General features: G+C 36.5%; 1 protein-coding gene across 2 annotated transcripts in view; it reads left to right on the top strand.

Annotated features, from left to right (window-relative positions):
* The window catches only part of IFT81 (intraflagellar transport 81), a 42,756-nt gene that overhangs the window by 7,418 nt on the left and 14,478 nt on the right, over nt 1–20,860 (top strand). The window contains exons 7-11 of one of the 2 annotated variants that reach the window (XM_037375434.1): nt 451–535; nt 8,396–8,559; nt 11,136–11,231; nt 13,208–13,354; nt 14,435–15,273. In XM_037375434.1, the coding sequence (XP_037231331.1) occupies nt 451–535; nt 8,396–8,559; nt 11,136–11,231; nt 13,208–13,354; nt 14,435–14,476 (534 nt within the window). In that variant the 3' untranslated portion in view covers nt 14,477–15,273. Of the gene's footprint in view, nt 1–450; nt 536–8,395; nt 8,560–11,135; nt 11,232–13,207; nt 13,355–14,434; nt 15,274–20,860 lie in introns of those variants that run through there. The other variant, XM_037375433.1, reaches the window with a different exon arrangement.

Genomic DNA, 20,860 nt, shown 5'->3' with positions numbered 1-20,860 from the left:
CACAAAAATGCTCATCAGCTGGATGTTGTTTGGCAACAAGCTTTCCAGTGGGCTCTCAAGTTGGGCAGTGGATTGTTGTGACAGCTCGGCTGCATTGCAAGAACTGCAGCATAAGGATAGTCACCTGCTGCAGTTATGGTGCTTGCCATCTCTTTTTTGTTTTTCTGATGTTCAAGCCACTCAGTGTTTTTGGTTAAAAATTGTGTAATGAATTTCTGCTATAGAGAAAATAGTGCTCAGGAGTACAAGAATACTTTCCTCAATTAACAGTAAGGAATATCAAGTACGCTGAAAATTTGCTGTGGCATGTTCCCTTGTGAAACAGGGAATCACCAGATGCTTATAGCTACCATTTTTTATTTTTGGGGATTCTTTTTGATACTCTTTTGTTTTAGTTGTTTGAATATGCATTTCAAAGCTTACAAAGTGTGTCCAATTGTCTTTCAAAAGTTGTTCCATGCAGAGCAGAGACTGCAAAGAGCACAGCTCCAGCTGAAAGAGATGCATCATGCAGTAGTGGATTCAAAACCTGAAAGTAAGTAGTACTCAATATGTTCTAAAGGCACATGCTGGGGATCCTAAAGCTGAACATGCCTTGCCCCAAATAAACAGGGAAACAATCACAAGGGAAGATGGTATCAGTTGTATTTCTGAGATCCACTTTTTAAAAAATACTAAAACAGTTAAATACTGAATACTAACCGTAATACTCTGTAAGAAAAAAAAGCAGTTGGAACTACAAAGGGTTGGAAAAAGCAGAAACCTGTTACTAAATCAGGAGTTTGTCTTTTCTAAGGTTTTATGCCTTTTATATTTGTAATTGGGCGTTGGTGAAATATGGCTTCTTTAAAAATTTTCTCAATGAATGTACAAATACATTGAATACTATGTTTTATTCATGTAGGCTTTTTCTAGTTCTTTTAGTTACCTTCTATAAAATATTTCTTTGAAAAGCTCTAAGGGCTGTTTCTAATTGTAGTGCAATTTTGTGTTGTAGTTTTGTGTGGTACCAAAAATAAAGCTACTTCCTAATTAAGTTTTTTTTATAGATTATGGATTATACACACACATACTTATATATGATTATGTTTATATTATTAGTTTAATTATAGATACTAGATGTATCTATATATTGAAACCTATATATTTATACATGAATATATTTGCTTACATATTAAAATACTTTGTTCTCATTATACCACTGTAGCTGATTGAGTTGTATGTCGCTGTGTTACATTAGTAATAGCAAGATTGCTTCTCCTTGTGTTCAGGGATATCTCTGTCTGCAAATAACCTCAGCAAAATAAATTATACAGCTTGTGGAGTAAGTTAGTACTGTAAGATCATTTATAAATACAGCAGGTGGGGAGGAATTGCAGTTACTAGGTAAATGCATAACTGCCTCCAAAGGCTACAATTTGACAGCCTCTAGGTTTCTGATCATTTAATCACTTTGAAGGAACTGTAACAAGGATTAGCCTGGCAGTTTGTCAACAGAACGGGGAGTCAGTTTAGGGTTAAGTGTTTCAGATGTATGTGATCTTTGGCAAGTCACTTAACCCCTCTTGGTTTGTCTCTTGCACTTGGATATCAGTACCATCACAGGACTGATAGAGGTTTTATGTGCTGTTCCTACAGGCGTTGACTTTGATTTATAGGGAAATACTTCACTGGATGTAAATTAGTGAGAAGGTGTGAGACTCAGAACAGTCCTTTCCACAGGTCTTTTCCAGTTGCATTCTAAGTTGCTGTGGTGTAAAAAAAACCAAAAAACCCCAAAAACCAAAAGAAAAATGGCCTAGAATGATTTTTATTATATGTATAACTTGCTGCCAAAAATGATAGATTCTGAATAGTTATTGGTGATATATATAATGACTTAGTAAAGTCAGTCATTTCCCTACTCTTTCAGTTACACTTAATATTCCAGTTGCATCACATAACTGCTTTGGCAGCTGTTTTGAGTTAACAGAATTTTTTTTTCAGTCACCACCACATTGTGTTGTTATTACTTTGTAATTTTACTTTAATTTTTTTTACGATGCTCATCAGCCACTGAACCACAAATGGAAATAAAAGAGTATCTGAACTGTCGTCTTTACTCAAAGGGACCTGCAATGGATTTTATAACTCTTCCATTTTTGCAGTAGCTATCGGAGAGTTTATACAGCAAAGCTGTGTCAACATTTCTATTTCAGTTCCTGAGTTTTTTTTAAGGCCAATGGAAACTTCATGGGTTCAGTTCACAGAAGTAAAGGTAACATAATAAAAAGCCAGTAAATATGTCATTTAATCATTGAGATGAAAATACAGATACAGTTAATGTATTTAATTTCCTTATCTTGAGCCCTGCTTGCAGGGGACAAAAAAAAGTGTTTAGATGTTCTGCCGAAAAACTTGGAGTCATTCCTTAAGAAAACTTTTGTTGAAATTTTGCCCAAATAAAGACTTCAGGACTTAGTTTTGTAATTGCTTATCCCCATAGCAGTTACAAAGACACTGTCTGTAGTAACAATTACAGAATGCCAACTGTCTTTTTTAAATAATTGAAATTAGGTGACCACAGTGCACTGAATAGGATTCCATTTATTTTAAAAGCTTTCTTGGTCTACAGTTAGCACAATTTATTTTATTTTAAAAATTCCCTTTGGCTGTAGCTAGATACCTCAGCTGCCTATTCGTATCAGTTTAGTTTGTATGCTGACAATTCAACGGCTGGTTGGTAGGTGTGGATTTTCACTGGAAGTTAGATACTTCCCTTTAGAACAGTTATCTTCCATTTTTAATACTGCTTTTAACTTCCAAAGCAAGATAAAATGATAAAAGTTGTTGTTAATGAGTAGAAGCTTTTTAGTTTGTGTTACAGATACATGCTGCTTTGATTACTTCATCTTATAATTAATTTAGGATTAAGTACTTTAAAGAAATGTAAAGAAACTCTTTAAGGAATAAGGAATGCAACTAGCACGTATTCATGAGTATCATTAACATGCAATTAGCATCAGTCTGCTTTAGGTGTGCCAGAAAAATACAGCTTATGGTTAGTAGGGTTTTAACTCTTAGAAATACAGTATTTAGAAGACTTTGTATTGTATCTTGGAAAACAGTTGATCATTATGAGATGTTTTACAGACTAAAATTGATCATATTGTTTTCCACAGTACACTCCTTCCGAACTTCAGTACTACGCAGTGTATTGTTTAACTATAGTGAGGCAGTAGCTGCTGGTAGCACTGAGGAACATGAATTTGCAGTTTCTGGGTTTTCTTTTGTGGTATTTTTGGTTTGGATATGAATAGTATTTTTATTAACACTGACCACTAGTTTGAATAACCTAGCTCATGCTTCCTCAGCAAGATTGCCATCTTTTTGCTTTGAATATCTCTGCTGGCACAAACACAAATTGTTAATGCCAAAAAGTGAACTGAATTACTGAAATTCTTGATCTCTGTCCATTTTACAGGACATTATTGTTCACTTTATTGGCAGAAATATGAAGAAGTGGATGACTAGCTTGAAAATATTGATTAAAAGAATGTGTTAAGATAATTGTGTTGTTGATAAACAGTGAAATGTGTAATTTATACACTTCATTAAGTTAATATGTAGTAGATTTAGAGCGCTGAGAAGTTCAAAGATTCCAGTCAGAGGAGTTGCTTTGTACAGATGTCTATTTTAAGTCATTCTGAACACTTGCTGAAAAACAGAAATTTAGGATGCTATTATTTAAATAATCCATTTGAATGAAAACATTAACATTTTTCTTTTCCACAGAACTATCTTTCCCTAAAATCCCCAGGTTTAAATGATGTCTACCAGTGCTGCAGACCACATTACAATTAGTTATAGATTTATTTGATAGAGGAGAATGGCTTGGGTGGAACTTTTAATTCGATCTTTAAATGATTTCATTTATTATAAAGTCACTGTCAATTGATGCAAGGTCAGGGGTAAAGCACTTTTAAGTGAACTTGGTATCTCTGATGAGAGTACAAGTCTGGTTAGTGAGATTAATTGTATTACTATGGTTGACTTTTTTAAGACCATTGGCTCTTAACTTGCAGCCCATTTTGAAGAACAAACAAGGCAGCAAAAATTCAACATGACCCCTGTTAAAAGGATTGAAAGGAGTCTGTTGAAAGTTTTAGAAAGAAAATTAATCAGGGAATCATCACCAAGTGGATGTTTCTAATAGGGACATACAGAAATCAGTGTTTGGCGCTCTCTTGTTCAGTGTTTACATCAGATACCTGAGAGAAAATAGCAAATTATCACTGGTGAAATTGCCAGGTGAAATAAATTTCATCATTTTGGGGATTTGATTTTTTGGGGAAATTTGGGGAAATGACTGAATATTTTTTTTATTGTTGATTCGAAGTGGCCTTAATCACTTAAGAAGCCAAGGCAATGCCAACAGTATATATTTTAAGGAATAGCCAGGTGACACGGTATTCCTCTAGGAATGAGGTATGTGCAATGTAGTTACAGCCTGTGGGACTCTTTAAGAAGTAACTCTGAAAAGGACTTGTGGGTCATCATGTAGAATGGTACAACTGGAGCTCCCAGTGTCAGAGAGTTGGTGCTGTCCATGCATTTATTTAGGGAAGAAAATGGAGTAGGAGAGTTATATTATGTCTGATGTGTCCATCACTGCAACACGGTGTCCATCGACCAGAATTCAAGAAGCACATTGAAAGGTCAGAGAGATTTTAATGAGCATCAGTAATAATTATAAACACGGAAAGCATAACTTAATGGCAAACTGAGGAAGCTTTTTAGTTTCTCCAGGTGATATCAAAGGGGTGATTTGATCATAATCTGTTAGTGTTTGCGTGTCCCAGGCCTCTGTTTAATACAGGGGAATTGGAAGTGATATCATTGGAAGCTGTGGGAGGGAATCGTTTCAGTACTCTGAGGATGATTGCAGAAAGGGAAGTGAAAGCTTTGATGTAGGGGAATGCCATGTGAACCTCTATCCTAGATGTGCCTTTGTCACGGTCTTCCTGTGTGATACTAAACAAAGCGTTGGCAAATAGTCTATAAAATGAGTGCTCCTCTTTCTTTTTCTCTCCCCCCCCTCACCACCCCCCCCAAAAAAACCCCAGTTATTGTTGCAAATGGTTTTGATATAGGATGCACAATTGGTAGCCTGTAGAGGGAAAAGAAGTAAGAATCTGAGCACAAGGTGAGTTAAGTTTTAGATCCATTAGCAGAATTATGCAGAGAAAATTGCCTCTTTTCTACGTGACTGAGCAAGCACTAAGTAACTCCTTCTCCCATCCCTCTCTTTGTAATAATAATAATAAAATTTGAATGGAAAACATGAGGAGTTGCTCTTAATAGCTCTCCACATGTAAATATGTGGTTGGCAGAACCTTGCTAAAATAACCTTAGGGCACAGAGCCAGACTTTCTGTGCGGCTTACGTATGTAGATTTTGTAACTATAAGTCAATGTTAAAACATTAAAAACAGAATTTATATGTGTAATGGAAAGATTTAAAGTATGCTTGCTTTTCTTTCCTCTAGCCTGGGAATTTGAAAGAAGAATGTTTTTCACTGAAAAACAACAACAACCAAGAGCTGCCCTGTGTTTTGTTTTTTTAAGGTTCTGTTAAGCAGGAAAAAAAAGCTCTTAGGTAGTTACTTCTCCATATGTTGAATTGTACAGGAGGAAAAAATATATCAAAAGTGTTTAGGAAAGAAACTGCGTATACTCATGAGGGATGTTGACGACATCGTGTCTTTCCCTGTCAAGATGTCAAGTTTTAACTTGCTTCGTTGCTTGTTGCACCATCAAAAGTAGGCATGATGCAGAACCAGTCAGTTTAAAAGAAGTTGGTAGTAGCTCTGAGGTTATCCCAGAATCTAGCTAGTGATTAAGGTTATACCCTGTGAAGTCAATCGGTTCAAATGTACTTTTATGACAGTAATTGTTTAGGTGTCATTATTTCCAGAGTTTAGTGTCATATCTACAACAGATTATTTAGGCATGTACGTTTTTGTAAGAAAACTGGAGTACAAGAAATAAAATATAGGCTATGTATGCAGATATATATTTTTTTCCTACTAAGAGGAAAACAAGAAATTTGTTTGATTAAACAAAAATGTTAATATTTAGTATCAGAATAATTTAATTGATATCACTTTGATTTCCACACCAAAAATCTTGGTTATAAATACCAAATTGGGAGTTGTGTTCCTAGTCAGTTTTGAGGTGTTAATTCAGCTCACAGTGTACGTGGGAAGCTTTGCTGCATTTGCAGAGGTGGTGGATTTCTAGTGATACATAAAATGTGGTCCCTCCTGCCCAGCTCTGTTGTGGGCTGAGGAAGACTGGAATCGAGTTCTTCTGGAAGAAGGAAGTGGGAAATCTCTCTCAGGAAGTCCAGGTGTGTTTCTCAGGGTATATCTGTTGTGCCACATACATAATGGCTATTGCATCCATGGAGTAACTCTGCTTACCCATTCTGAAACCAGTATTGATGCTGTTTGTTTTGCACAAGATAAATGACCTTTCCCCGAAGGGGGAAAGATTGTGTGGTAGTGTTGCATTTCATAAACACAGAGATCAACAAACTAAGCTGCAGGAAAAGAGGAATTCCAGCTCATTTTTAGTTTGTGTTGACTTGACTTTGTTACTAACACTGCTTTCCCTAGGGTCTGTTTTCTTTCTTACAGTTCTTGAGGCTTTCTCAAGTACTAATGGCTTATTTCCTCTCTGGCAGCTAAACCAAGTCGCTTTCCTTTCAGTCTGAGCTGGGAGCAGAGGGTGAGGAGGCTTTATCAGTATAGTGTTTCTAGAGGTGAATAGTGGCAGAATAACGGGGGGCCCTTTTCCTAGGCTTGTATTTCACTTTGTTCTGACCTTTTCCTTTTTGCAGTCAGTGGGCTTTTTAGCCTGAGAACCAAACCCCCTACTTTCAGCTCCGTTTTTTTCCTATCCCCTCTATTGCAGCAACATTAGAGTACAGCTGTACTCAAGCTTTTCTCTGCTTTTGCAGTACGTGAAAAAGAGATTTTGGATTTCTTGCTTTTGTTGGCATTTAATTGCAGTACCATATTCTCTCAAATATGGAGAGACACCCTCCCTTCCCCCCCCACAAAACCCCAACAACTCTAGCAAGTAGTTTTTAAAAGTATCTAGGATACTTACTCTTTAGTCACCTAGATCATGAAAAATATTCTGAAATACCTATTCCCACTCTCATCTGACTTCCAAATCTTACAGTAGTCCTTGGCACAGGGGCCCGGGAGGAGTAATTGCACTAAACTGCCTGTTGTCAGTGGAAGACTGTGTAATGTAATTTAAACAGATGCTTTATTTCATTCTGTCACATTTTTCTAGCTGTGCATTGTTCTTATCTGTATGTACCATTGTTTATTTACAAATGATCTGTTAAAGAGGCTAAATTACTCCACCTTGCAAGAGCCACATCATGGTAAGCATGGTAACATGCAGTGTGCATCAGGCTTGTTAAATGGGGTTGCTTTTCTCAACAGAATTTTCGATGTTACTCAAGAATTCTGTCTTGTTTTTTCCTGTTATTATTTTCAGCATTCTCATATATATATTGTCCTGAGATTAAATGCTGGTTCTTAGAAGAAAAAATAGTTTGCTATTTACAGGGAGGCAATTTATAAGTGTTCCAGCAATGTGAAAGACCCTTAAAGTAGGTATACATTAAATTCTGCTCATTTTAAGGCCTTTTTAGATGCTGGATTGGAATAAAGTCTTATTTTAAGGAAGAATTTCCAAGGATATAACAAATCTATACATGAGCTAGGCCAAATTCAGATCTTTGTACAGACAAAGGATTCACTCTGAGGTAATGTCTGTCTGTAGATGAAGTAATTCACACAAAACAATGACCTATGCAATCTGTGAGTAGGCCCAACTGTAAAAAAACTGTGGCATGCTTTGCTGCCCCTCATCTTGCATGCACATAAGCAACCAAAGTCTAGCTCTTAACTTCTAAAATTTCAGAAGAACATAATTCACAACACAAAAAAAAAGTAACACAGAATCAAATATCTTGATATGAGACACATGTAGGGTTAATGGCTTTCTACATCAATACTGCATGTCGAATTTTGCATCTGATGCAGTTAGTTTCATGTAAGAAGGGGTTTACTTGTTTATTGATGAATCTGTCAAGGAGTTAATGGTTATATGTTAGAGATACAGATGGATAATAATACGTATTATATTGTTCAACATGCAGGTTAACATTCTAAATCAAGTAACTACCTGTTTCTTTGAGTGCTGAAAAGAAGACTCAAATGTTATGTTGCTGCTGTTATCATCTGCTGCTAATTACTGTAATGTGTTGGCGAGATCAAACTTAATTATCCACTACATTACTTTTATAGACACTGATTTAATTTATTTTTAAGGTTTAATGAAGAAACTAGAAGAGGAGATAAATTTCAATTCATACCTGGTTACTGAAAAAATACCTAGAGAGCTTGAAAGTAAGAAGAATTCAACATATATCTTACAAAAGGTGGTTGCAGAGCCGGCTATGAGTCAATCTGATCTCAATGTACTTGAAATCAAGGTAAATTGGCCAAGGTCATGCTCAATTTGTGTTCCATAGCATAGTCTAAGGTTCTTGTACACTGTAGTTTCCTTATCCCTATTTTATATCCTTGAGAAAATGTTTAATTCACAAAGGAAGATCCCTTCAGTTGTAAAACAAAAGATGTGTTAATCACTAAATGCAAACTCTCAGATGTTTGTTTTTTTAAAAAACACAAATAAAAATAAACAAAACCCCAAACCCAACCATACCCTTAAATGCTATTTAGAAAGTTGTGTTAGCAATTTGCTGTGGTATCAGCAGAGATGTTAATTTAGCGCTAAAGATTTGATTTTTTCATTGAGGGAGTTTATACCAATATATAGAGAATGTTTATGGAGCGGTGAACAACATTCTCCGAGCAATACATCTTCACAATATCGTGTCTTAATCAATGTGCAATGGCTGAGAACTCCTTAGTGTTTGGAATAGGTCTGCATTGTTTGTTTCAGTTGGTAAAACCAAAGGACATTTGAGAATCAAATACGCGATTTAGCTTTCCAGATTTTTTCAGAATTTAAAAGCAAGTGGTGTTAGAATGAGCAAAAATCCTTATTTGTAGTATATATCCAATATGTGCAGAGGGATTTGTTGCCATGGAAGTACATTTATATATTTTACTCAATGAAGTTTTCATATTTGCATAATCCTAAATGAAGGATTAAATATGTAGTATTGTGTTCTAGAAGAATCTAGAGGAATGCTAATTATTAGTGTTTCTATTGTAAATCATAATCATCAGTGTTAGCCAGGGTAGGAAGATGTCCTACATACTACTAGTTACACTGCTCAGTCTGAATGTCTTCTCCTTCTCTTACCACTTGGTTTTTAATAGTCCTAGGATCTCCAGCTTGGCCTTTGCTGTGAAATACAGATGATGAGGAAACAGTATTTGTAATAGATTAGAGAATGATTTACCCATGGGCGTGAGGCCATCTACCATTCTTCTTGTGTCTTGGAGCAGAGAGAGGTTTAGCAACTCCATCGTCATACTAGCCTGTGCGTTCACACGCAGAGCATGCCAAAGTAACGTAATAAAGACATGCCCGCAGTTTTTTTGGATTAGGTGAGAATCAGAAGTCGAGTGTCATCAAGAATATGTTGTATTCTAAGGTTAAGACTGCTTTTGTGAAAGTAAAATCAGTGACAGCCTAATGCCATTTTGGATTCATTTGACAGCATTATTAAATGGTAGATTAGGTCTGAAATAATAAACTAGCTCTGTGATTCAGCTCTGCTTTCCTAGTTTATTTCTTCTAATCAAAACAATATTTGTCGTTGCAGTTATTTCTTTCAGGCATAGTTAAAGCCATGTTTTGCACCTTTCTTTTTCCAAGGGTATTGTTGGGGTTTTGGTGGTATTTTAGAAAGCTTCAAGTTTGTTTTTTTTCCCCCTCTTTTTCCATGAGGTAACCTTTTAATTTGTTATATTTTGGAAGTATTTTCTTCTTAAGAGCCAAGTATATGGTATGTTTTTATTATCTGTTATCACAGCATGGCCTTAGCTTTTTTTTTTTAAAGTCAGCCTTCTTAAAAGGAGCTGAATTGCACTGAGCATGCTACTATCATGCATTTTATAATGTATAAACGAGACATGTATTCACAGAAGGGAGTTCTTAGCCGTCTTCAAATTTAGGCCTTTTCTACCACTTTTGTAAAGGAATAGAATTTACAGATCTTTTTTTCAGGCATTGGAGCATTTTTAGTCCTCTTGAGCACTTTATTTGGAATACTTGCAGAGTACACGGATATTGCTCATAGAAATGTCAGGATAATGCCCAGTGCTGTACCTGCGTGACGTTTGGACTTCATTGGATTTCAGCACATATTTACACTGCTTGCTTATCAGCACTCATCTAGTTAGCAGAGAATTAAAGGAAGGTTGCTAGGGCTGTGGTTTCCATGGCTGATGAGAGTCCCAGTGTAGCATTATGTCAGGACTGGAAAAGCTGGCATCAGTACACTGGTGTAGCTCTGAGTTTCCAGATGCAGTAGGCTCTAAAGCTTCAGCTGGAATGAAGATCAACAGATTGAGACTGCGGACAAGCAAGTGCGTTTTGTGGCAGTGGAAGGAAGGTACCATAGAGCTGGAAATATGATGGTCTGTGACTCTTCATTTTTAGAAATTTCATTGGAAATTTGATAGCATTTAGTTTTTATTTGGTCCCCTTAAAACTTCTGATAAATGGTTGAGTGAAAAGGAACTTTAGTTAATACTGATAAAATGACATTTTTCACATAGTATGTGACAATACCAGTCTTTTTTTCTCTGTCTGTGCCAATTCACATGCATTTTTTCTCCATGTACACCAGTTTACTTCATTTTTCAGGGCTAATGTCATGTTTCTGCCTTATCATAAACGCACAGAACTGGAAATCCAAACCATAGCCTTTTCCTCTCCAGTACTTTATGACTCATTGAGGTTTCTGGGTTTGTTTCTCTGTTTTAAAAATGGAACTATCTGGATTGTAAATCTGGTTTGCAAAGCAATTAGTTCTTGGAGAAGTTAAAGAATTAATGCTCCATTTCCTTAGTTTTCTGTTCTGTCTTGCAGATAAATGAAGTAAATGCACAAATTAATCAGCTTATTGAGAAAAGAATGATGAAGTATGAGACAACTGATAGTAAATTTTCCATGTATCGCCAACAGGTAAAAAGGAACAAAACATTTTTTAAGTAGAAGTAGTAGAGCGATTTCAGTCATTGATTGGTTTACATACTGATTTTTTTCTTTAATTATTTAGCATAAATCAGTAGAAATATGTAATAGTGGAGGACAAAAAGAAAATAAATAGCTGTTGGATGTATATGCTTAGGGCTGAGTCAAATAGTTGCTTTCAGTCAACATCGGTGAGTTTGTATCGACCGCTGTCCTTAAGCTGTTAGGTGTTGCCCTTCAGCTGCATCACAGTAATTCTGGAAGGAACGTTTTGGAGGAGCTATTTCAGGAAAGCTCCAGCTGTGGACAGATTCTTAAAAGGCAGCATGTGGGCTGATGCTGCAGTCAGACCTGGATGCAAGGCTTGCTTTCAGTTACATCCCTTGCTTGTGTTTGACCACATGCTATTTTTCCTGTTATATCTATTAAGAAGGTATTCTTTGATTTTTCATCCTGAGGTTATAAAATAGGCTTTCTATGAAATAGCCTGTCTGGTCTTCTAGTCTTAGTAAAGTCACAAGTTATAAAAAGGATTTATGAACTCTTGAGATTTTCAGAGCTTACGCAGAGATGTGATTTCTTGCCCAGGCAACCTGTACCGCTGCTAATTTTATTGAAGTTTTTCATGATGATACTTATGGTGACGGTTTGAAAAATAAAAAGGCTTAAGTAAAATGTATCAGTGGGAGGAAAAAAATGGGGATAAAAATGTATACTGCAATTCAATCACATATGCAATATGAAACACACCATTTTGTTTGGTAAGAGGTGCTCTGCTTCCCGAAAGAAAAGCCTGCTACATAATGTGCTGGTACCAAAGACCAACTGGCTTGTGACATAATTATGTTCAGGTCGTGACTGTGAGTTGAAAGCATATGGTGGTCTTTGTTCTGCTAGGGACTGGCTTCTGTTTTACAAAATAATCATATATATATTGTACCACAATTTGTCACTGCAGATATCTCATGAAGCAAAAGAGCTGAGATACTACCCCAGCAGAACTGTTAGATATATTTTTAGAAAAAAGCTGGTCCTTTTAATCTAGTGTGAGAAAGCCAGTGTGTATTTTGCTTCATTTTTTCCTAAGTTTTGCCTTTCATATGAAGGAACCAACCATGCCTCCAAATTAATGCACATGCAGCTAAATTAATGCATTGTGTTATTTTAAAATGTTTTTAAATAGTATGCTCTGGCAAGGTAAAAATGCCTTCCCGCCCTCTGAACTAATGTATACTTATGTTCCCAAATCTGTTAGCTTCTGGTCAAATGTTAGGTACTAATAAATATCCTGACTTGTATAAAATATTATTTTTTAAAAAATGCTTTATCTTCTGGGACACACCACCCCCCACCCCAAATATCTGTAATTTACACTATTTCTGTACTGTATTGCTTTATTCATAATCTTCTAACTATTTGCCAAGATTTAGTGGCTTGGTTCTGCTGTTAGTATAACATATTTCTGTAGGTTGGAGTAGGTTGCAGTTTATAAAAATCTGTATTATGACATTTGTGAAATCTTGGATAACTTTCCAGTTAAGCCATGTTGGTGTATCTTACATATGCACAAAAAGGGACTAAGCAGAAGAAATGGAGCAGCTAAAATGCCTACCTTTTTTCTTCAATGAAAATGAAAAAATGAGGTGAAGAAATGTAAATGTAAAATGTATCAACATGAATCTGGGAAGAAAGTGTGTGCTTGAAATCTTGGCTGTACTGGAAAAAGTTGGGAGTCTGCAATCAACTTCATTGAAGTTGTGGTTTAACCCACTGGATCTAATGCATAATCGATGCTTTTTTCTTTGCAGTGAGACATGCTTACATTTCTTAATGAAAATCAGTTTCTGACAGTTAAAATGTGGTTTCAGTGGTGCAATGCCTGAAATGTAATCCATTAAATTTCACTAATGATTAAACAAGGCAATTTTTACTTTACTTATCCATATGCATGTTTAATGACTGTGCAGGCATCTATAATTTCCCGGAAAAAGGAAGCCAAGGCAGAAGAACTTCAGGCTGCTAAGGAAGAGATGTCCAACACTGAAAGGCAGATGTTACAGAAGACCACTCAGGCCCAGGAGTTAGAAGGATCGGAAGTTCTGAAAGGGGATGAGGTATGCAATAGAATGGGATATAAGGAAGATGAAATATAAGAGATCAATTTTTGTTAACTCACAATTTTCTTTTAACTGTACGTTGCAATAACTGCTTCTACAGTTGCTCATTCATTATCCATTTTTATAGTATGTTGTCAAACTACATGGCCTCAGCATTGCAACAGATTGCCCTGTTGGTTTTAATGCACATATTTTGTTATCAAATTCCAAAATTAACGTATTTGAAGGCTTCTTTTTTTTTATGGTGCAGATAGTACAGTGCTGTCCGGTGCTTCCAAATGCATTTCAGTATTTATAATGCAACTCTACTTGAATTGTAGCTATTTTCAAATTATTAATTTCAGTTGTACCTAACAGATTGCAAGGTATATGAGGACTTAATGTTGGGCTGTTGTAATATTCCAGACTCTGAATCAAAATAACATCAGTATTGTCATAGTAGTATGATGGGAAATAACTTACTATAAAAGTCGACAGGACTAATGAAGGGATTAGGAGTTCAAGTGGTAAGTCACGGAGATTAATTTTATTACTTGATGTATAATAAAAATCTGCGTTACTGTCCATTCTCTGTATGATATAAGATCATAAAGCCTAATACCAGCAATTATCAGAAATGCAGTTAAGTCCTGTTGTGTTTATTACCCACAAAAGTTTTTACTTAAAAATATTATCCTAGACCCTCCTGAAGTTTAGCTGCAAGACAGACTTTGACTCACACAATCCATGCAGCTCCGGCAGAGTTCTATTTGAGGCTGTACTTCTCAAAGCAGCTTTTTCTTCAGAAGTTCGCAAACAATAAGGCTGCTGCAGCTGGGTAGTGGTTTGTCAGCAAAATGAATTGACTTAAGACAATAATTTCTCTTAGTTTGGGAGAAGCTTGCTAAGTGTACTTACAGGCAGAATCACTGAAGCAAAGAGTATTTTAGCTGCATCGTTCTCTGACTTAGTATATCTTTTCATTCCCTCACATATTGTCTTTGTTTGCACTGCCATCATTTATCTGATCATTGTCATTTAACACTCTTTGCTTTCTTTGTCTGTTTCTGTGCTTTTTTTACATACAACTCAATACAGAGAACACCGTCTGCAGAAGGAACTCCCTTCCTGATCCCATAGGACATGCCTGCTCCACGAAAAGCATTTTGCTTTTAGAGGAGTCTTAAAGAGTAAAGCAAGTATTGAAATGTGTATGTACACCTATGCATAAAGGCTTCCTGTGCAATATGGAATCCATGTGGATTTCACTTGCACCTTCTTGCCTTTTTTCTTTTCTGTAAATCAAGATGAAAATTACAGGTGGAAGTAATGGCACAGAGACATTGAAAAATTAAGATGTTGATTTCTTTTACCGTGACACACTGTCCACATTCCATAGGTAGCAATAATAAGACAACCATGCATTAGATTTCTTTCCAGTATAAGATTTTCAACCTCAGTGGGCATGTTGCTAGAGTCTTTGACAACTTTGAAAGTAAAAATAAAAACAGAAAGCAGACAATCTGTGTTTCATGACATGTGATGGGAAAGAAGCGTTTAATTAATAGACAAGTATACATTACCAAGACAGCAACATATGTTTTACATTGTGCAAATGCACTGTAAGGTAAGAAATAATTCATGTTGTGCCCATTCTTGAGGGGAACAACATATTCTGATCCATAGAAATTCAAGGAGGACAGGCTGGGAGGGAAACCTCATAAGGTGGAACCTCGTAAGTGACTTAATGAAAAGTTCAGGTTAATTGATACAAGGAAGAGGCACAAGACAGAAAAAAGACAAGACCTGTTTTGAACATAAGCTGCATTCCTTTTGTCTAAGTATGTTCTGCTTGTGACTTTTAAAATATTTTCAAGTCTTCATTTTGAGGAGTGAAGGATAAATGACTGAGCACATTGGACAAAGCCATCAGCTTAAAATAAAAAGTGTTAGTCTTTCCATAAAAAGCATTTCCTGTTTTGTAAAATCCTTTCTGCACATTGGCCCAAGGAAGATGGCAATATGTGATCTGTGTCCTGTTCTTGTTTATTACTTCATTAGGTATACTGTAGTGGTACTCCTGGGCACCAGTGTAAAACATTAAGAAGAGTGTTTTGTATGGCTAAGAACTAGGAAAAGATTTGAATTCTTGAGGATTTTGATTCTTTTTCAAAGGTTGCAGTTTTCTCATCTGGAAAACAGAGATAATGGTATTTAATTCTTTTGTAAATGCCTGCTGCCAAAAATGCTGCACAGGACCTTGGTGCTACAGGTTTTGTATCTCCATAAAGTCATTGCAAATGCATATTAGAGAAACAGCCCTGCTTCAGAGCCGAGGTGGTGAGAAGGCAGGGCTGACAGCTGAGACAAGTAAGTTGGCAGGGAAGAGGTGATGAAGCAAAAGTGAAGTGAACAGGTTCTTTCTCATCAGTAAAAATCTCAGTTTATCACTCACCAGACAACCTTTTGCTATACGTTTGGTTCTGATACATTATGCTCTTAGATTTGTATTTTCTGGTTCAGTGCTGTTACTCCAGCTTTGAGCCAATACCAAAGGAAATCATGATTTATGTAGTGGTGAGTCGCCCTTGTAACACGTATGTTCAGTGGGACAGAAAGAGGTTGTACATTCGACCTTCACTGTGCACCCTCTGACAACCAAGAGCTTCCTTATGCTTTCTGGTTGCAGTCGCACACGTTTTACATTTCCTCCATTTTCAGAACGGAAGAAAGAGGAGTTTTTAACACATAGCTTTGCTGTCTTCAGTTTAAAATGGGCTTTTAATCCTGCTATGTTTAACCTATCTAAATGCTACCATTAAATGAACAAACTATTTCTCTCCTATACCCAGGATTTCTCATCTTCTCTTTGTCTCGCTTTGCTGTATCCTCTTACATCATGGCACTCACAAGCCTTGGCAATCGAAGAATCCATGCCTTCCTAGCTTGCACTCCCATACCAGTATTTGGGTCTCCAGTTGAGGTCATCTTAACACTTCATTCACCCAAAGGTCAATCCTAGCTTATGTTTTTAGGTGCTAGCGTTCTGCTTTCTTCTGTAATCGTAAAAAGGAATGTTACAGCATTCAACTCGGTTGAAGAGGTTGTGCAGCTAGACAGAACTTAGAAGAAACAGCAGGGAATAACCAATTCATGTACATCAAACACAAAAAAATAGGCATAAATGGTCTGCTTCAGGGATTATGAAATCTTTTTAAGCACTTCAAACAAAGTACAACGAGCATGGGGCAAAGTTGGCAGGCTCCTAGCTGCAGCTGTCAGATCCTGAAAATTAGGGAATCAAATGTTGACACTTAGAAGGCTAGATGGTTCAATTACAAGTGATCCTAGGTAAAGCTGTGATATTTTTAGCTCTTTACACAATGCATTGTACTTTTCAGAGTTCAGCGTAGGCCCCAAGAACCCAGACTTTCCCAAGGTATCAGAATAGAATGTATCATAGCTGCGCTTAGCTACAGGAGTTGAAATGAATATGTTTTTGAGAATGGCACATAGAAAGTCTGACTGGTTTGTTAACAGATATGCGAGTTTTGCATATACATTTACATAAGGAGTTTAATTTTTTTTCATGCAAACGCTCATCCATGCCTACCTGCCCCTGCTAAAACAATATAAAAAATGTTTTAATTTGCAAACAGAGAAATCAGTCAGTCTGGGACCATAGATCTTGTCACTTTTCCTCTAAAACTCAGGTTCATCTGAATCCACCAGAAACAGTTATCTAGCTCCCAGCTAGATGGATGGATTTTTGAGAGAGCAGCTATAAAGGAGCTCACAACTTCAACATTAAATGGTTTAAGCCAGGACCCAGACTATATTATCCTATCAATGTGCTCTTTAATTTTTCACTACGGTTCTAGGTACGGTTATATTCCTGTCTGTCAAAGGCTCCATGCACATGGAAATAGGAGCATAGCTGGTAGTCGAGCTGTGAGAATACAAGTGGCAAATCGGTAAGATTCTTACAGAAGCCAGAAGCTTTTTGCTATAAGAAGTTAACCATCATTTAAGCCAAATATATTCAGTGATTCAGACAAATCTGAGCTGAACTGAATGCTCTTTCAGCACCCACTGGCATGAATAAATCATCAACTTTATTGATCTATGCATTTTCAGTGGTAACTGAAAATGAGTTTTCATTATAGATATTATGATTGAACCAAATTATTAGTAATGGCTACTTTAATACTTCTTTCCTGACCAGAAGCAAGCACTCCTAGAAGAGATACCCTGCTTAATGCTAATGAATTTTCCTGATTGATCTGTCCAATGAGCAAGCAGTAGGATACTTTCATTTTAATAGATTAAGGTGATACTGCTCAGATCTTTTAGAAGTTTGTTCTTCTATGTATGGCTTATGAACTATAGCCAACAGTGGCTGTACTAGCTTAAATTTAGAGCCTCTTAGGAAAAAATACTGAAAATCTGTCATGATGAGGAACTTCTCCTAACTGATTTTTTATACTTTGGACAGTCTGTATCCCATTAATTGGCCTAGTCAGAAAATTAAAACATCTGTTCCTCAGTCCTTAATAAAAATAGAGATAGTCAGCTAATATTTTCTGCAATTATTGTGCTTATGCAAATAACCTTATTAACAAAACTTGATTTGGAACCTTGTTTAGTTTACGCTTTTGAGAAAGGGTTTGGGTTTTTTTTACAGTTAATTATTTTTTGTAGTACTTTTGTGTGAAGAATATTTTGATTACTATAACACAATCAAATTGATACAGTAATCCATAAAATACTATTTTTGAAGATTTGACTTGCAAGTGAGGGATTAATCTGGGATTTGTTCTTTTCTGAAAACAAGCTTATCTATTTTCTCCTTTAATGATAATCTTGGAATAAGAACCTTATGAAACTTCACATGGGGCAAATGTTAGTTTTCAGGAGACAAAACGACGGACTTCTAGTGAAGGCGTAAGACTAAGCATTACTGGAGCTGGGCTTTGATCCCAGTTCAGCAGAGCACTGAAGCATGTGGTGAAATGCTTATCTTCTTTCCTGGAGGGGGGTAACCTGCCACACTCTGTATGGTCCTGGAGAAGCCATTTTAATAGCTGTGATTCGATTGTCTTCTATTTAGAATTGTCGCCGCTTCACAGAAGCGTGGTAAGAATCTGGTGACAGCAGTCTCTTGGAGGTTGTAGTGAGTGGAGAAGCATAAAGTGCTAGCATTGCTGGATTCTTTCAGTAAAAATGGAACATAACCCAGGAGATCTGCCTCGGGATGCTAGATACTGCATGCTGCAGGACATTGGATGAGAGATCAAAGTCCTGTTTTCATTCACAATATTTCAAAATCTAGATTCCACGCTTGTTATGTTACGGTCACCCATAAAAATATCTAAGTGAAAAAGCATATTCTTTCTTTGCTTTCATTTGGATAGTTTTCGTATCTCAAGGGGCTCTCCCTCGGCTAGCAAACATGGGTCTCCAGGCTTGTTTACTTTAACTGCTAACTCAGTGCCAGCATTTGGTTCTTGTCCAGGCATTTAATCTTTGAAGCTTAAATAACTATTTGTGTTAAGTTGCTTGAGAAAGAAAAGCTTACTAGTGAACGTGGCCTTGAATGGTGCATTGCTGTGGGCACTGACAGATCCATGGGAATTCTGTAGGTTGAGCATGCTGAGTGTCTACGCAGGGAGCAGTTGACCTGGTCTATGGGAAAATGCTGCTGCTCAAAAATGGATTCCTTTTGGGTAGTTAATTTTAAAGCGATGTAGCTAGATAACGTTACTTTTGTGAACTATTCAAATTCTTTAAAAGACCTTTTACTGCAGTAAAATAATACAATTTTGTGTAGCATTTTAAAGGCTTGATTTTTTTCAGCTACATATAGATGGGAGTATAAAGCTTCAGAAGTAATGCTTACACAAACAATAGCGCTGGTATTTTACAGGAAGCTTATTTTTAATTTTTGGAAACCTACGGAATTGCTGTCGGCTTTTAGGCTGAAGAAACCTAATTTTGCCATAAGATGCCTACAAACTGCTGATTTAAGGGGAGTCAGATCTAATAACTCCAGCTCTGAATTTGGCCCTGGAACAAAAGAAGCTTTTAGTCAGTGAGATTTTGGGGGGCTAATCTGGGCTGCTTTTGAGTAGATGAAGTCTTTTGAAAATTCTGCCAAAATATTGATTGATTTTCTACAGCTACTATCATTTTGGTAACGTTGTTTATATCTTGTTCTACTTTGCTGCAATAAAAGCTATGTGAAAGGTTAAGTTTGCTTTTAAAAAGCCAGAGATGGCGATGAAAGATAGACATCCATCTCCTGAAATGAACAGGTTTTGCTTGTCAGTGTGAGCAACTTGTGGTTTGTTTGAGATGAAATTTTTATGATAAAGTCCTAACTTAATCAACTAATAATAGAACATTAGTGGAATTTGTTCTTTAATCAACAAGATCCTTTGACTTCATTGTAAAATACATTATGCTTTGAATACTGAATATGCAAATATACCGCCCACTCAAGCTATTTTCAAGGCCTTAAAAGTAGCTATAGAAGTCAAGAGAATAATCGTTTGCTTTTCGTCCTGGGATAAACTGACAGAAAATCATTCAGATTTGATAGCTGTATGTGGTCACATATTAAGGGAGAGTAATCCTTTACATCATTCTTCATTACATTCCACTGGTCAAATGGAATATCTCAGGAACTCCTTGATAAAGACAGACAGCTGTGCTTCCCTTAAATTCTCATCAGGAGAGATAGTGCACTTGAATATCACTGAAAACTTGATATTGTCTAAGCAATTAAAAAACCAAGAGCCTTTTGTATTAACTTAGAGGGCATACTTGAATTTGCTATGCAAAAGAAGTAATTCTGCTAATACTATATTAAGCGTGCCAATAATATAACAAAGAGTGTGACAGTAACGACACTGCCTTCGCTGTGCAGCGCTGTGGCTTAGGTGACCTTGTCTATCCTTGTCCTAGGTAGTACGCGCAATGTAAAATGGTATTCCAAAGCCACACATAGTCCAATCTGCATAGAGCACATTGAGTAATTTGTGGGTTTGTTCTTTCACCAAAAACGTTTATAGCTTTTGGCTTTAAAAATAGTTCTGGAGCATAGCAAGAGAGAAGCAGCTTTGGCCTAGATATTGCACAGGATGGCAGATGAACAGGGTTGATTTCATTTTGGGCGTTTTGCCCAGGACACTTTTTATAGAACATACAGTTACTCTGGGGGTTCTTAGGCTGTGGTCACATTGGGTTTTTGGATTTATTCTTTAGAAGGGAGAGGCATAATTTTGCAAAAAGAAAAAGGAATGTAAATTTCAAAACCAAAGTTCTTTTATGTTTGAGTTCTAAACTTGTGTCAGTGGTAGTGGGACTCCTATTTTCTCTTGGGGGCTCCCCGTTTTATGCTCACTCTGCACATGCTGAACCCCTCCTCATCAAGGAACATTCTGAAGCCTGTTCTTAGATCATTTGTTACAATACATTTTATTTGCTTTCCATCTCTGGATCTGAATGCATTTTTGAGCTGTG

The sequence above is a fragment of the Falco rusticolus genome, chromosome 1 (assembly GCF_015220075.1).
Source record: "Falco rusticolus isolate bFalRus1 chromosome 1, bFalRus1.pri, whole genome shotgun sequence".
In the NCBI taxonomy this organism is placed as follows: domain Eukaryota; kingdom Metazoa; phylum Chordata; class Aves; order Falconiformes; family Falconidae; genus Falco; species Falco rusticolus.
The sequence above is the reverse complement of the archived record's forward strand: the minus strand, read 5'-3'. Positions and strand labels throughout refer to the sequence as shown.